Source organism: Euleptes europaea, chromosome 10 (genome assembly GCF_029931775.1).
Source record: "Euleptes europaea isolate rEulEur1 chromosome 10, rEulEur1.hap1, whole genome shotgun sequence".
NCBI lineage: Eukaryota > Metazoa > Chordata > Lepidosauria > Squamata > Sphaerodactylidae > Euleptes > Euleptes europaea.
Genome location: NC_079321.1, coordinates 64,097,188 through 64,115,009, shown reverse-complemented (window position 1 = coordinate 64,115,009; position 17,822 = coordinate 64,097,188). Strand labels below are relative to the sequence as shown.

Sequence of the window (17,822 nt, the reverse complement as noted above, 5' to 3'; positions counted from 1 at the left end):
TTTTCCTTTTGTCTTTGAAAATGGATGCTGGCATTGAATTCACATGACTAGGACAATTGGGGCAAAATCCAAGTATGAGGCATGTTCTCGAAATGTGAGGTGAACACAGTCTTCCTTCTGGGCTTTTCTTAAGTCCAATGCGCTTATATTTTTATGTTATTTTAATGTTTTGTATGGTGGATTGCGATGGCCTTTGGACACAGACAATAAACTTTATCACTCACTCACGTCCACTGCACTTCTTTGATTTGACAAGGAAGTGTATTCCTTTTCAGTCTGCACAGTGTGGGCTTTTAAAATGTCTATTCCGCTTGTAGTCCAAAACCACAAAAGTGATCGACAGTGTAATCCTAAACAGTTATACCCTTCTAAACTCATTGACTTATGTGGTCTTAGAAGGGTGTAACTTTGCTTAGGATCCACTGTGAAGTGGCTTAATGCATGGACTTGGTAACCAAATGTTTTGTGTTGACTTTTTATACAGCTTTGAAAACCTCCCTCATTGGACCTTAAAATGTACCTAGTTCTTGCTCCTTTGGCTTTCCTCTGCTTGGCCTCAGGCAAGAGTTGAAATGGATGTACGGATTTTTCATGTTTTGTGCTTTGGGTAGGAAAAAAGGCACTTCCTGATTCTTTGAGAGATCAAAAAGAGGGATTGCTATTTCTGGATTTAAGGTCCATTGACAAGAAAACTCATATTCTGGTCTGTCCTGGTAATCTGCTAATGAGCACTGAATGGCTCTCTAAGGAAAAGATGCAAGATTAACTGAATCTTTAAACCTCTGTGTCTTAGATCATATTCTGCCTACAGACCCAGAGACTGCAGAATTATATAGTAGATATTCTCTCCCCTCCCCTAGTTTCCTACAGTGCTTTTGACACCTAGAAATTGATGGGTTTTATAAAATTCTGATTAATATTTTGCTTGTCGAAGGCTTTCACGGCCAGAGTTCATCGGTTCTTGTAGGTTATCCGGGCTGTGTGACCGTGGTCTTGGTATTTTCTTTCCTGACGTTTCGCCAGCTGCTTACTATTAGTGAACAAACCCCCTCAGGGCTCCCCTGTTGCCAACTAGTGTTCACTGGAATGAGGGGGGGATGAGGGGGGCATTGGTGCCACTCAACAGGTAGTGGTGTGTACCTGGAAGTGATGTCGACATGGAAAATGATGCTTTAGGAATGCACTCAATATCTATGGTCTTTACAATAGAGATCGAAAAAATTCCTACAGCATCATGTGACCCAGCATGTGCCATGCTGTGGTGCCAGTTTTGTCAATATCACCCCCCACCTCCCATTGGTTGCCAGCTTGTAACCCTATTGGGGGGATCGTTTTACTAAGAAGAAAGGGAAGAATAAATATAGACCAAGAACTGTTTTACTCAGTGAAGGTGGGCCTAGACCAACTATGATTGCATCCATTGTCACATTCTATCTGTGTCAGTGGAGCCCTGTAAACTATGCAGTCCTGAGCTTTCTCCTGCTGAGCAACATTTTTTAAATGCCCCATTTCCACTTTCATTTCCTCCTGAGGCATTCTGATCTCAGTTGCACATATGCATGGAATTAGTTTGGCTTTTTCCTGAAGATCAATAGGGGCCTATGAGTTTCATTCCTTCGTTCTTGCATGAGTACTGTTTAATTCCTATTAACATTAACTGGATAATTGCCCTGTGCATCCAGGCTTCAAATGGATTTGATCCACAAACTGAAGCACCAAAGTGGAAAGTTAAATGAGTTTATTATTGGGTTGTTGTTGTTGTTTTGCTATACCAGCAGACGTATCACAGGACCCACCAGCTAGAGTTGCCAGGTCCCTCTTTGCCATTGGCGGGAGGTTTTTGGGGTGGAGCCTGAGGAAGGCAGGGTTTGGGGAGGGGAGGGACTTCAGTGCCATAGAGTCAAATTGCCAAAGCAGGCATTTTCTCCAGGTGAACTGATCTCTATTGGCTGGAGATCAGTTGTAATAGCAGGAGATCTCCAGCTAGTACCTGGAGGTTGGCGACCTTACCACCAGCAGAAATCCTGGTCTAGAAGATGTTGGCACACCTAACAAGAAAGGTGGGGGAAAGGGGCTTCTTAGCAGGTCTAAACTAACATGATGATTAATTTACATCATAGTAAACTAACATGATGGAAATCTACAACAGCAGATAACATAGACCACATCTACACTGAAGAAAAAGTGCAGGTTAGTTACCATTCAGACCTGGGTCCAACTTATGTGATGTGTACTATAAATCAATTGACATACAGCACAATCCTATGCAGAGTTACTCTTGTCTGAATGGACTTAGACTGGAGTAACTTTCCTTAGTATTGCACTGATTGTCACTTTTGAGGCCTTTTCCTAACCCATCTTTTCTAACCCATTTTTTGCTCCTTCAGACAGCAAATAGTGGTGCTGAATTTGTTGGTGGTGTTATAGCTGAGTCTCAGATCTGATTTAGTGTATCACGTTTTGCATGTGCTATCTGGTTACCCTGAATTTTAAAAAAATCACCACCCATAAAGAAAAAAAGCCCCCAAGGCTCCCCAAAGTTCTACAGTATATTCCACGTCTGACAAACTAGAGATCAGTTTTAACTGGATGATGTCTCATTCGATTGGATTGAGTTAGCTCGATACAGACAGATAAATCAGTAGCAAAGTTTTTATATGAATGTGGAAGTTATTGATACTCTATAGCTCTGGAAGAGAAATTCAGATTCACCTCTATCAGAGAAATATTTAGAGCAGTAAAAACCAATCGTACTCTGTACCATTTTCATCCTTTATTTCTTATTTTAGTGAATGGCCAAGAGTCTTATCATTTGCTCAAATGTTGTGAATAAATCAAGGCCAGCAAAAGGGCAAAGGTCTGTTAAAAGTTGTCTTACAGCGCATTCCTGAAATGCGCTGGTGGCCGCAGCGAAAGGCCTTAGGAAGCCGACAAAGGGCTCCACTGGTGCAGGGGCCCACACCGCCAGTGCCCAGATGGTGCACGCCGGTGTGAGTTGCCCCAGCACCGGCGTGCAGGCCTGGTTGCCGGTCCCTGGCCGCCGCAGCAGCAGCAGCACTGGCCCTGGCCGCCACCGCAGCCTCCCACTGGCCTCTGGCCACCGGCACAGGCTGTGATGGCGAGCCGGGAGGCGTTCCTGGGGCGTTCCGGCGCTGGCCGGGGGGGGGGGGGCAGGGCCAACACTAGTCAGCCTCCTAAGCCGTTTCGGCTTGGGAACGCCCCTTTTTGTTTTTCTCAAGATACGCCAGCTTTTTGTTGGCATATTTCCCGTGCAACCCTATGAGGGTTGCACGGGTTTTTGGCACCGGGCAGAGGTTTCGGTGGTGCTGAAACCTCCTTAGGAGTCAACGCCACTGGGTTAGGGTTAGTCTGTTTTATACATGGCATTCTTTTACTTATATTGGATGACTAATTCTTCCCTATTCCTTCCTCAGTTTCTGCTTCATTTGATGGGAAACAACACCTCCTGAGCCTGCCAGTAGTGAACAGCATTGGCTACGTTTTGCGGTTCCTCAAAAAGCTTTGCCGTAGCTTATTGTGTGACAATCTTTTCAGCAATCAGCCTTTTCCACAATACAACACTTCCGAAAGCCTAGAAGCATATGAAAATGGACAAATGGAGTCAGGTAGGATTTAACAATGAATACACATGTGAAGAAATCTCTAAAAATCAACCTCCTTTTCATATGAAAATTTGCAATATGAAACACAGTGACATGTAATTGCATCTGATGAAGTGAGTTTACAAAAGCTTGTGCTGGAATAAAATCTGCAAATTTCTAAGGCACCACTGGATTTTTGTTTTTCTGTGTATACAGTAGTGAGGATTTCATAGTAGAAAATGCGTAAACCACCACCCTTGGAAAGTGCATGACTGAAGAAAACAATGTGGTTAAGAGGGTGAGAGCCAGTGTTGTGAAGTAGGCAGACAGAGTGCCAGTCTAGGATCTAGGAGATCCAGGTTCAAATCCCTATTCTGCACAAAAGCTGGCTGGATGACCTTGGGCCAAAAACACACTCTCAGCCTAACATGTTTCAAAGCTTTGTTGTGAAGATAAAATTGAGGAGAGTGAGAATGATATTTTAAGGTGATTTGGATCCCCAGTACACTGGGGAGAAAAAAAATGGTTATAAATATCCAAATAAATAAGCTGTCATACTATTTGTCTTCTATCATAAAATGGATAGTGAAAAACCAAATAGCTTGCTGGCTTTCAATAGGCCTCGGGCACAAATATTGCATTGGTTCAACTTCACACTGGCTCACTGTAATTCTGGTCCTAAACCCAGCTTGGGTGGTGCCGGATTTCAAAACGTCTAATAAATATATCACAAACCAATGTACTACATATAGGCCACAAATTTATCAGTACCTTGTGTATAACAATTCTTGGGAGCAATATGTTGTCCTGTCAGTATCTGTGTGCTCCTCATCAGCTGTATCCTTTTCGACTGCTTTGCCAGTCCCAGAATGACCTAAGGGTCAAATTGCACATGATACTTAGTGACACGAATGTTTTCCTGAGATTTTTTTAAATTTCAAAGCTACAGGTAGCAGCAATTCTATTAATTTTTTTATTTGGGGACAGACATTTGTGTGAGGTGGATGGGTGGGAGCACTATTCCTTTCCCATACAGGCCATTCTTCCTCTCTTCAAAATCACTTTCTCCAAGTTATTTATGGTTTCTGATTTTTAGATTTTCTAAATATTTACAATTTCTTATCAGGGCTAGGTTTAGAACCAGCTCTAAAAGAGGTATTTCCTCCCTCTATTTAGGGCAGGTAGGGTTGCTAGGTACCCCTGGCAACTGGTGGGGGAGGGGCATTGAACTTAGGTCTAGCCCCCACATTGTCAGCGATGTGTCAATGTCACTTCCCGCATTCGCCGGAAGTGATGTCATCACATCACTGGTGACACGGGGACACTCTGGTATTTGGGTAAAAACTCTATGGTGGGAGCCATTTTTACCATACAGTTTTTGCCCAAATACCAGATCATTCCCATGTTGTCAGCGAATGTGATGACATCACTTCCATTCAGTGCCGGAAGTGATAGTGATGTGTCGCCAATGACGTGGGGCTGGGCCTCAGTTCGCCGCTGGTAAGATCCCTGCCAGTCAGCTGAATGGTACCAGGGAAAGGGGCCCAAAGCGGGGGTTTGGGAATGCTAAGGGCAGGTGGTTAATAGGACACTGTGATTTGCTTGCCCCTCACTCATTCTTTATTTAGTTGTTGAAAATACAATACAATATCATTTGTCAGCCTAACTCTGAAACATTCTGTACATTTTTTTACTTTGATGCAACTTTGCCTCCATCCCTTCAAGGACTTTATTGTAAACCCTGTAGAATGGCTCAACAAAATAGTCATGCATGTCTGTAGTCTGGCTTCAAAGTAATTTTCTGAATGGACAAAAGCAACACAAGTTCAATCACTCAAATGCAATAAACATCCGGCATTCCATTTTCTCTCTTATTTAGTCCCGAGGCAGGCTTGCTCTTGTCTTCTCTCATAAAATAAGAGCAGTACACGGCTTTGGAGTATAGTCAAAATAAATGGCTTTTATGGTTATCAGTAGTCTCAGCTTTGGTTCAGCATTTAATTACCTGCACAAGTCATTTATTGCCTCATATATTCCTCTCCCATGAACATTATCCCTTAAACAATAAATAAAATATTAAGGTCAGATTTAAAAGGGGAATGGGAGATCCGTGCAATCTACTCAACCACAACAAAATTTAATAGAAAACTATTTGCTTGATCTAAAAAGGTTTGTGGAGAGGAGGTCATTATGTTGTCTGCAGCGTTTGAAATGAGATGGAATGTGATGATTGTATACATGTTTTTTTTCATTCTTTTTGACAGCTAAGCTGTAGTCAGAAGTGGGGTTATGGCACTGCCACCCATACACCCCTATTCAGACACTTGCTGACAGTGATTCAGGGAAGGGGACATTATATTAGCATAATATGCCATTTGTAAACATCTCTTTTGCACAAAGCAGAAACTGACATTTATTTACTGTACTGCTTTCCATTCCTGACAGCTGTCTAATGCCGCTGTGAAGGAGTTATGCTAGGATATTGCTCAGTGGGTTTTAAATTGGACTGGCCTTTTGGGGCGAAAACGCACGGTTGCTTTAGCCTCCTTTATTCCCTGTTTCAGCCAGGATTCAGCCAGGATCGAACGCATGCGTTTTACTGAACGTGCGTTCGATCCTGGCTGAATCAGGGAATAAAGGAGGCTAAAGCAACCATGCGTTTTCGCCCTTGGCTAACACCTGGTTATGTGTTGGTTTGTTTCCTGGTTTCAAGTGTTTTCATATGGAATGTATGCAGTTATGCAGAATATTGGGTTAAGAAGCACGTGGGGGCTGCAGCCTATCATCCTGCGTCTGTCCAAGGTGCAGATTGCTGGGCTTGCATGCAGGGCTGGCCTCCTCACCTCAGCAGTACAAGCAGCTCTCCTCAATGGTATAATTGAAAGGGCAGTTCATTTTTTTACATGAATGGATGTGAATATATGAGGAAAATGTACCTTATTAGTTCCATGCAACCCTTTAAAGAGATGTGTTGTCAACATGTAGCATATGGAGTCAAGCGTGGTATAGTGGTTAGAGTATTGGACTACGATCTGGGAGACCCAGGTTTAAATCCCCTCTCTGCTGTAAGGCTGAGTGGGTAAACTTGGGCTGCTCACTTTCTCTTAGCCTAACCTACATCACAAGACTGTTGGGATGATAAAATAGAGAAGGGGAGAATGTTATACATTGCTTTGTGTCCACAGTTGGGTGGGTGTCAGGATATAAATATATAAATAAATCATGTGGTCCATCTTAGTTGCCAAGGACAGCAGATCTTGATGGCAATGGGAGTAGTGTGGGAACAATATGAAGGAGGCAGCAACTGCAAAGAAAATGTCTAAATGGGGAAATGTATAAACAAAGTTTGCAACCCAGGGTTATCACATCCTGCATACTGGCATACCTCTCTTGCATATTTTTCACATACATGTGAAAAAAAATTATATAATTTAAAGGGCAGTTCATTTTTTTACATGAATGGATGTGAATATATGAGGAAAATGTACCTTATTAGTTCCATGCAACCCTTTAAAGAGATGTGTTGTCAACATGTAGCATATGGAGTCAAGCGTGGTATAGTGGTTAGAGTATTGGACTACGATCTGGGAGACCCAGGTTTAAATCCCCTCTCTGCTGTAAGGCTGAGTGGGTAAACTTGGGCTGCTCACTTTCTCTTAGCCTAACCTACATCACAAGACTGTTGGGATGATAAAATAGAGAAGGGGAGAATGTTATACATTGCTTTGTGTCCACAGTTGGGTGGGTGTCAGGATATAAATATATAAATAAATCATGTGGTCCATCTTAGTTGCCAAGGACAGCAGATCTTGATGGCAATGGGAGTAGTGTGGGAACAATATGAAGGAGGCAGCAACTGCAAAGAAAATGTCTAAATGGGGAAATGTATAAACAAAGTTTGCAACCCAGAGTTATCACATCCTGCATACTGGCATACCTCTCTTGCATATTTTTCACATACATGTGAAAAAAAATTATATAATTTAAAGTGGTTCCTCTTTACAAAAGTTATTGGGGTGATATTGAAATTGACCGCTCAGAAACAGCTCACATTCCACAACATTAAAGGACAAGCAGGAACCCGCAAGGGCTTGAGGGAGGCATCTCATCCCCTCCCCCACTATTTCCTCTTTCCCTTTCCTGAAAACTCCTATAGACTCTCCTCTTTTCCTGCTTCCTTCTCTCCTTAGGGTTGCCAACCTCCAGGTGGGGTCTGGAGATAACCCAGAATTACAACTGATCTCCAGATGACATAGATCAAATCCCCCGAAGAACATGGCTGCTTTGTAGGGTGGACTCTATGGCATATTACCCTGCTGAAGTCACTTCCCTCCCCAAACCTCACCTCCAAAGGCTCCACGCTCAAATCTCCAGGTATATCCTAACCTAAGTTGGTAACCCTATTCCTTCCCACTCAACAGCCTAACTACCTTTATCTCCCCCCCCCATTTTCAGCTTTCACCCCCCCCCCCCGGCAGCCTCTGCCAAGGAAAACTATGGCCCAGTTGTGTGGTGCCAGCCACTGGGCCAAGCCTATTTGCATAATAGGGTGCCCTCAAGGATTTGTGGGAGGGGCACAACACTTTCCCCTACTATATCCCCCTCCCCACGTTATTTTCCCCTTCCCTCCTTCTGGCAACCCCTATATCCTCTACCCTTTCTCTGCCTCATTCTCTTCTTCTCAGCCATTCACCAACCTGTCTTTTATCTACCTCCCATTTTCAGCTATATTTATTATTTACTTCATTTATAACTTGCCTTTCTCCATAGTGGGGACCCAAGCAGCTTACATTATTGTCCTCTACTCCTTTTCATCCCTACAACAACCCTGTGAGGTAGGTCAGGCTGAAAGTATGCAACTGGCCCAAAATCACCTAGTGAGCTTCCACAGCAAGATAGGAATCCAAACCTGGGTCTCCTAGACCCTACTCTAAAGCTTTAACTGCTACACCACACTGGCTTTCATAGGGTGGCTGCTGTTGATCAGTAGCAAGCAGGTAGGCCTAGTTGAGTCATGCAAATCAAGTTGTATTGAATCACCCAGTGGTTGCTGCCAGGCCTAGGGTGCCAACCTCCAGATGGAACCTAGAGATCTCCTGGGATTACAACTGATTTCCAGAAGACAGAGATCTGTCCCCCTGGGGAAAATAACTGCTTTGGAGGATGGACTCTATGGTATTATATCAGACCAAGGTCCCTCCCTAGACTCCACCCCCAAATCTCCAGCAATCTGGAGCTGACAACCCTAAGGCCTGGCCCTGATAAGTCCTCCCTCAAAGGCCAAAACAGCTCTGCAAAGGACCCTGCCCTCGCCCTCTGCCTTTTTATTCACTCAAACCCAGCTTGAAAAACTGTGGTTGTCTTGCAACAGCCACTGAGGGAATCTATTTCTTAAAGCTACAGCTGTTCCTTCTATCATGTTGGGTTTTTTAAACCCTCCCAAATATATTTTTTTAGATTTCCCATTTTTCTGCAAACCTGAGGCATTTTTCAGGTTTACAGAAAGATCCGGCTTGCCCCTTCACAGCTCCAGTCACCGAATTTAAGTATCCTCAGATTTGGCCAACTTCACTATTAGTATATAGACAAGTGGCGCCTTGCGAAACTCATGGGGTTCCCATCTCCCCCCCTCCGCTCTCCTTTCAGCCCGGCTGCAGCCTCAGCGGAGCCTCCTTCTCCTCTCTCTGTCTCTCTCTCTCAGTGGCTCACCTAGACTGCTCCAGGCAGGCACACTGAGGCCCCTGCCAGGAGCCGCCTTTTTCTCTCTCCCTCCCTCAGCTGTTTGCCCAGATTGCTCCGGGCAAGCATGCTGAGGCCACTGCTGGGAGCTGCCTTTCTCTCTTTCTCTCTCTCTTGGTAAGAGCCACTGCCAGGCCCAGCATGGCTCTCAGGTTGTGCTGCCACTAGCCTGAGGTGTGTTTCCTGTGCTTAGGCAAAGAACGCTTTTTTATTCGGGGGGACTTTAACCCCCCATTTTTTAACTTTGCAGATTTTCCTGCAAAGCTGGGGTATCCCCCAAGTCTGCAGAAACATCAGTTTGGGGTGAGTGTGCCCCCTATCTGCAGATTTAGCTATCCGCCGGCGGGAGGCACACTTCAGAATTAGATAGATTTGTGTGTCAAAATTTGTCCAGAAAGCAATTTGTATGACATATTCCATTCCATTTATTTACTGCTCAAAGAGCAACAGGTCACAAGCAAAAGGAAAATAAAATACATATAAAGCAAACAAAATATCTAACATCATATATAACTTTCATTTCAGTTTTTTTCATTTTAAAAAAGATACAGATTAAAATTGTAAAAGATAATACCGTTAAATACCATATAATTTTTTTTTCGCAGCCGCCAAGGACACGTTTGGATCAATATCTGCTAGTAGCTTAACTACAAACTCTTGCTTAGTAACAGAGCTCCATTTTTAAATCTATCTATTAGGGCTGTTGAAATTTTTTTTTTGGTAAAATTCAGATTCGGCAAAATTCTGCCCGTTTTTATTCGAGAAATGCCAAAGTCCGAACTCCCCCTATTCGGATTCATGGAATTCAGCTTGAAATTCGGTAACCCTGAATAAATTCGGCCGAATAATGCCATTTAAAGCACATTTGTGGCTTTCCGTGGCTCCAGGGGGAGCATTTTTGGAGGTAGAGGTCCCAAACATTCAGGGTGGCTTTGAGGGACCCTACTTGCAAGAACCCCCAAGTTTGGTGCAGATTGGGCCAGGGGGTCCCAAGTTATGGGGTCTGGATAGGGTCCCCCATCCGCCTATTGGAATGAATAGGAGCCGGCAATCCTTAATGTGCATCTAGAGAGCGGCAAATCCAAGGCAAAACCTCACATTGTTTTTTGTTGGCTATTTATTCATGGGAGGTTTTGCCTTGGATTTGCCGCTCTCTAGATGCACATTTCCCCCATCTGAATTCTCAAAACTCTGCAGGGGGGCTTATTGTTGAGATTTGGAAATTTGGATGGGGGCAATGTGCATCTAGAGAGTGGCAAATCTAAGGCAAAACCTCCCATTGTTTCTGGGGCAGCCAGAGAGAGACTCATCAACCCACACTGACCTCTAGGCGAAGGTGGCAACCAGTGAAAACAGCAACAATCACACTCGCAAAGAGGAGATCAAGCCATCCCCCCACCAGGACAGATCACCCCCCCCCCTTTGGCTTCCCCACACACACACACACATAGTAGAAGCCAATCTGTGGCTTCTAAGAGCCGATGTAACTACGCCGAAAGTGCATCCCGCTCAAAGTGTAAGTAAACAGTGTAACTAGCATGGGTAACGTATCTTTTCATTTAACACAGCCAAAGTGCATCTTATAAGGCTACTAGCGTAAGTGCGACCTGCGCAAATTGTGTATCTTCAGTATTGATAGATTTCATGCTGCTGTATTCAAATCTTCCCCAGCAACAATCACACTCGCAAAGAGAAGATCAGCCCCCCCACATCAGGACAGGTCCCTCCCTTCCTTTGGCTCCCCCCCCCCACACACAAAGTAGAAGCCAGTCCATGGCTTCTAAGAGCCGATGTAACTACGCTGAAAGTTCATCCCGCTCAAAGTGTAAGTAAACAGAGTAACTTGCATGGGTAACGTATCTTTTCATTTCAACACAGCCAAAGTGTATCTTATAAGGCTACTAGCATAAGTGCGACCTGCGCAAATTGCGTATCTTCAGGATTGATAGATTTCATGCTGCTGGATTCAAATCTTCCACAGCAACAATCACACTCTCAAAGAGGAGATCAAGCCCCCCAAGCAGAACAGCCCTCCCCCCCAACCAGAAGACGCAAATTCCAAACGAAGGAGAAGAACGGGCCAGCCAGAGAGAGACTCACTGACATGGGATGTACTAAAATGAATGACAGGCTAGCCCATTAGAAACAACAGGAGCGGCTGCACAGCCCATTGGAAACAATAGGAGCCAGCCAGAGAGAGACTCACTGACCCACAGTTAACTCCACACGAAGTTGGCAACCAGTGAAAACAGCAGAAAGCACAGTCCCACACAGAGGCAATGAAGCCCACCCCTCAGCAGAACAGGTAAACCCACCCCCCTTTGGCTTCCCCCCTCACACACACACACAGAATCTTCTCCCCCCCCCCACACACACACAGGAAAAAGGTTATAGAGAAAAGCCCCAAAATGGGTCAAACTGTGGATGTCTTCTCTTCCAGCAGAAGCAACTCTCCATGGGGGCTTATTGTTGAGTTTTGAGAATTTGGATGGGGAAAATGTGCATCTAAAGAGCGGCAAATCCAAAGCAAAACCTCCCATGCATAAATGGCCTTTCTCACTCCCCCCCGGGTTGCTGCGCAGCTCGGGACCATGCACACGCACACCCCCCCACGGGGATCTTTCTTTTTTTTTAAATAAATTTTTATTAAATTTTATAACATAAAACAAAACAAATACAATAATAATAGTATAAAGTAAATTTTAAAAAATTAAAATTAAAAAAGAAAATACAAAAGAGTAGCTATATATACTTATTAATACATTCATGGTTACAAAATTATAAACTTCAAACAGATACCTCTTCGACCCTCCACCCTCCTTAAAAAAGTGACCCATCACCCGACTTCCGAAGAAGTGTCTAAACAGTTTTAAAGATATCTATTAACAGTAAAATATAAGAGTATTTAAACTAGTTTCTATAATTCACTAATTAAAGTAGTAAAATCCATTTTTGCCAGTTTATCCCAATATGTGATGGCCTTTGCCCAAGTTTTTTTAAATTCTTCCGTATCTTTTCCCTATAGGAATTCTGTTAATTTGGCCATCCTCATATACATCCATATTTTCTCTCTCCAGTCACAAATTGAAGGTTTACTCACTTGCTTCCAAACTTTAGCTATTACAATTCTTGCAGCAGCAAAACTATATTGACAAATAACTCTGTCATTATTACTCATATTTTTTGTGGAATTCCCAATAAACAAAATGGAGGCTTTCTTTTTACTCCACCATTAATCAAATTGTTAGTTTCCCTAATAACTTTTTTCCGAAAGCTTTTAATTTTTTTACATATCCACCATACATGCATAAAAGTACCTCTTTCCTTTCCACATTTCCAACATAAATCCATATCTCCTTTTTTTCATTTTAGATATCATCACTGGTGTTATATACCATCTATAAAACATTTTATATAAGTTTTCTCTGATTTCATTAGTTACTGTAAATTTAAATTCTCTCTTCCATAAGTTTTCCCATATTTCCAAATCGATATTAAATCCACACGGGGATCTCTCTCACACACAGAGAGACACTCTCTCTTTCCCTCCCTGGGCCGCGCAGCGGGCCGGGCTCACCCACTCATCCGCGACTGATTGGCCAGAAGAAGACCCAGCTTGGCCACCTATTGGCCACAGGAGAATGCAGATTCGGGGTTGCTGAATTTGTATGAATTTATTCAGTGTCCACCTGAACTCACCAAGTTTGGCTCGTCATTTTTGACTTTTTTGACTTCGGTTCTGTCCGAACTAGAAACCACCAAATCGGGGGAAATCCGGCTGTTTTTCAGTTCGGATGGAACCGAATCGACAGTCCTAATATCTATAGATCAATTTCTCATGGGCCACGTTATATTTCTTGCAGTCAATGAAAAAGTGCTAAATGGTGTCTAAGTCCCCTAAGTTACAATCGCAGAGTCGACTTGAAAAGGGGTTTCCTTGAAGTCTACATACTCTTCGTGCTCTGCAGGACATGTTCCAATTATCGAACTGTAATACCTTATATTCAATTTGCCTGCGTGCAGATCAAAAATCCATTTGATTAAGGGTTTCCAGAGGAATGCCAAATTTTAGTAGTCTGTCATCCACCGTTTTCGACCATGAGCTTTGGAAACCGTCATTGGCGAAATAGTACAGATAGGAACCTTGCGTTGAGCCGCAGATTTTCAATCTAAGGGAGAAGGTTTCTATTCAGGCCTTAGCCTCCAGAGATGGTTCTGCAAATTCTAGTCAGATAGCTGGGCCAGAGACACACATAGGGATATTTGACAGTGAATGTAGGAAAGAGTTTAAACATGAATCAAACTTTTCGTTAACCTTGGCTATGGACAGTGGAACTCCATATAAAAAGGTCAAAGCTGCCTTCACCAGAAAAGCTTGAATAACAGCTGGCAAACAGTTGCACAGACAAATTTACAGTTTCCACGTTCCCATTTGAAATTTGTCTGTGCAACCTTGTTTCAATGGATATCCTGATGTTGGAATAGATAAGCTAAAAAATACACATGGTTGCAACTTTATCCCTAAAGGGGTGGTGCTTAAAAGTCTAAAGAATTTTTTTTGGAAGCTACAGAACTTACATTGAAATGAGTACATTTTGACATCAATATATAAACGATCATATCTCTTTCTACCCTTCCTCACTTGAAGACATCAACCTCGGATTGATTGTTACTGTACCAGGACTGTGAAATACTTTGTTATATATATGCAATTGGTTTGTTAGCACGTTGTTTATACCCAGGACTGAGAAATACTTTGTTGTATATATGCAATTGGCTTGGTAGCACATTGTTACATTCAATATACTATTGTCATTACACATTGTTATCAGCCTGTTTCTATACTAATTTTCTAACCTTCGGTAATGGTGCAGAGGTGTTGATTTTTGATTGCCTATTCTTTAAGATCTGACAGATATTTGACATACTTTGCAATCCAAATAAGAGCAGCATTTTGTTTGCCAGAAACATAAAATGACACGATAATAGAATTCTTACTCTTTTTTTATTTTCCAAATGAAGATGAAACATTTTAATTTTGTAACCCTAATATATAGGAAAGATGACTGGGGAAGGCACTGGCAAACCACCCCGTAAACAAAGTCTGCCTAGTAAACATCAGGATGTGACGTCACCCCATGGGTCAGGAATGACCCGGTGCTTGCACAGGGGACCTTTACCTTTAATATATGAAAGATCAGAGGGATGGTTAATCTCTATCTGAGGGTACACATGCTGAAATAATCCACATTGCACTTGACTGAATCGTTTGAATTCCTCACCTGTCTTCCTTCGGGAGGCGGGGGAAGGGATGCTCTTCCCATTTTCATGAAACCCAGAAGTTGTGTGCACAGAGGTAAAACAGTGGCTTCCTATCTTGATGCTACTGTGGATAGTGCAAAGAGGCTCAGGATAGCTAGAGCCAGCCTTTCCACCCCAGCAGTGGGGTTCTAGGGAAAAGGAAATGGCTTCCCGGAAAACTACTGAAGATTCTTTTTTCTTTTTTAAAAGCACCAGTCCTGTTAACAGCAATGATGAGTTGTGATTGAAGTTTACAGGTGTGGATGAGTGAAACAAGTTGTTTCTCCCTGGTCATCTTCTGATGAGATCAGACCAGATAGACATTAAATCAGTCTCAGAATTACATATAAAATAAAAACAGATATTAATTATTTAGGTAGTCTTTGGAATAAGGCTTTAAGTTTGGCTGGATCCTATCATCAATGCTTCAGAAACACGGCAGACAATTAGTGAACCATGACACAGATAAAACAGAGGACATGACGGGTGAGACATGAGATCATGGTGCTGAGAATGGGTCACTAGTGGTCATCCCATTATAAAGAAAAATATTATAGCATTAAAAAAGGTACAAGGATAGGGTCATGGGGTAATTTCAGAATCAAATAATTTGAGCAGTGGGGGAAGGAAGGAAGGAGGGAGGGAGGGAGGGAGGGGAAATTTAGATTGATATGGAAAAAGTTAGGGCAGACAATATAGTGAAATATTGCATATGGTGGGATAAAGATTAAGTGGAACGGAAACACAAGATACAGACTTTTTTACTATGTAGGTGGTGGAAAATTCCTACGGATTGTGTAATCAGTTTGATTAGCCACAGCCCTGTGCATATGTGGATAAAAAACGAGGTAGAGATTGGAAGCAAGCCAGCCTGCCCTGTTCCCTTCACCCCATGTGCCTGCTTCTGACGTCCACGCACTGGAGGTCACATTTCCTCACCAACCACCATGGCCTATATGCTATAAAATTAAATGTTCGTTTATACAGAGTACACATATTTACATATACTTCCAATTCTCAGATGCAAAAGCTATTAGTATTGTTATAACAAAATGCCAACTAACAATCTAGTGAAAGAGTAAAGATAAAAAGGCATCACATGGGTTTTTGAGACTTTCCTGAATAAGGCTGGGGGCAGAAGAAGTGGCATGAAGCCCAGGAGCAAAAGGAGAAAGGGAGGGGTGTAGGATGCTAGCAGAAGAGGGAGAATCACTTGAGTAGGGCTCTAAATGAGCAGAGACTAATAAGCAAGAGAGCTAGGGACACGGGGCCAAAGCAAGAACAGTTGGGGGCACAAGGGAAAGGCAGAGACAAATAGTAAGAAAGGTCCATGCGTTACTTGAACCAAAGTGTGAGCATAAGGAATAGTTATGGTGGCAAAGGAGCCATCTGGGAGGAACCAGAATCAGTGTCATGAGTCAGCCTACTGAGAGTCAAGGCTAACCATATACCGTATTTTTCCGTGTATAAGATGATCTTTTTTTCTAAAAATATTTAGAAAAAAATTGGGGGTCGTGTTATACACAGAAGGTCTTGCTCTCTTCCCCGCCCGTCAGCTGACAGGCGAGGAAGATAGCGGGCGGGGAAGAGCCTGGTCACCCTGGCTGGCCGGCAACCGGCCTTCCCATGGTCCCCACTGTCTTCCCCACCATATTTTTCCATACATGCCCTCGTGTATAAGACGACCCCTGATTTCTTAATTTTGGGTTAAAAAAACAGGGGTCATCTTATACATGGGGGCGTCTTATACACGGGAAAATACGTTACTTTCCCAAATTATATAGAAAATCTTTCTGAAGCAAATCAGAAAGCAAAACTGTTATAGTCATGTAAACTCTCAAGTAATTTGACTTACATGTATTATTAATTCATTTCATAAGCAAAGCGATACTGTCCCAGAAATTAATTAAGGTCATTTTACAATTACCTTTTTGTTAATATTGCAGTTTATTAATGATTTGTTGTCTGATATTTAAGAATAACTGATAACAGCAAGATAATTTTAATGCCAACTCTGCACTAGTTTTAATCCTGATTATCTTATTTTGAGCAGAAACAGTCATACCTGAAGATTACCTGGTTGATCCAGTGACCACAAAGCACTACAGTGTAGATCCCACTGATTCTGCCTTCAATTGTATGGGCTCCATATACTCCATGCGACAGAACTCTGGAGACGGGCGTCATGGAGGAGGTTCCTCGTCATCTTGTATTCATCGTTCTGGTCAGATTCCTTCTGGAGGACCATCAGCTACTGGTTTAAGGCATCAGACATCAAGCCCAACCCGAAATGGAACCTATCTGGAAGGAAACAGAAGTGGTAACATAATATATTCATTTTTTATCTTGATAATGCTAAGATTGTGTTGATCCATATCTACCAACTAATACAGCCTCATACTTCTTATGCAGTAAAAGTTTAATCAGGTTTTAGAACTGCTTTTTAAAAAATGATTTGGTATTCTAATATCTGAGCAAAGCTGTCAAAGTTAGGACATTTTGGAGGACTTTCATTCATAGGGTCGCCATGAGTTGGAAGCGACTTGATGGCACTTGATGAACACACAATTCTATTTGACTTCTGTCTTCCTCTTCTTGAACAAGGCTCTTTACTTAGTGGAAAGAAGTCATTGGATCCTAGCCAACAAACGTGATGTAGTTGGTGTTGTACTGTCCAAGATTTACATAGATGTTCTTCCTTAAACGCCTGATTTTGTCATGATACTATTATATAATCCAGGCCAAAATCAGCCATGAGTTGGCAAAAATAGAAGAGCTGTCAAGTATCTTTTGGAATAGTCCATGGCTAATGGACTGCATGTTAGGTTTGGTTGGTCACAAGTTATTTAGGCCTGGCATAAATGTTGAAGGTAACATTTGAAACTCATTTCTTATCCCAAGGAAGGAAAGAAAACTGAAATTGTGCTAAAAGCACAAGCATTTGTAGGTAAATAGACAAAGTCTTAACTTAATAGCCAACCCTGATGGAATCTAAGATCCATCATGCTTGTATTATTCCAGCTATGACTAATTTTCATATTTTCTGTTGATCTGATCTGGGAGATCTCTGCTGGAAAGTCTCATCAAGGTGTCAATATTTTGTAATCACAGGGTTGTGATTGTAAATCAAAACTTGATTTCAGGCTTCCCTTCAGCATCAATGTAATGAAAGTTACAGAA

At 42.5% G+C, this 17,822-nt stretch overlaps 1 protein-coding gene across 1 annotated transcript in view; it reads left to right on the top strand.

Moving 5' to 3' along the window:
- SCML4 (Scm polycomb group protein like 4) overlaps nucleotides 1-17,822 on the top strand; it is a 98,581-nt gene that overhangs the window by 70,835 nt on the left and 9,924 nt on the right. The window contains exons 5-6 of the mRNA XM_056856939.1: nucleotides 3,435-3,626; nucleotides 16,696-16,962. Coding sequence (XP_056712917.1) covers nucleotides 3,435-3,626; nucleotides 16,696-16,962 — 459 coding nt within the window. The remainder of the gene's footprint in view (nucleotides 1-3,434; nucleotides 3,627-16,695; nucleotides 16,963-17,822) is intronic.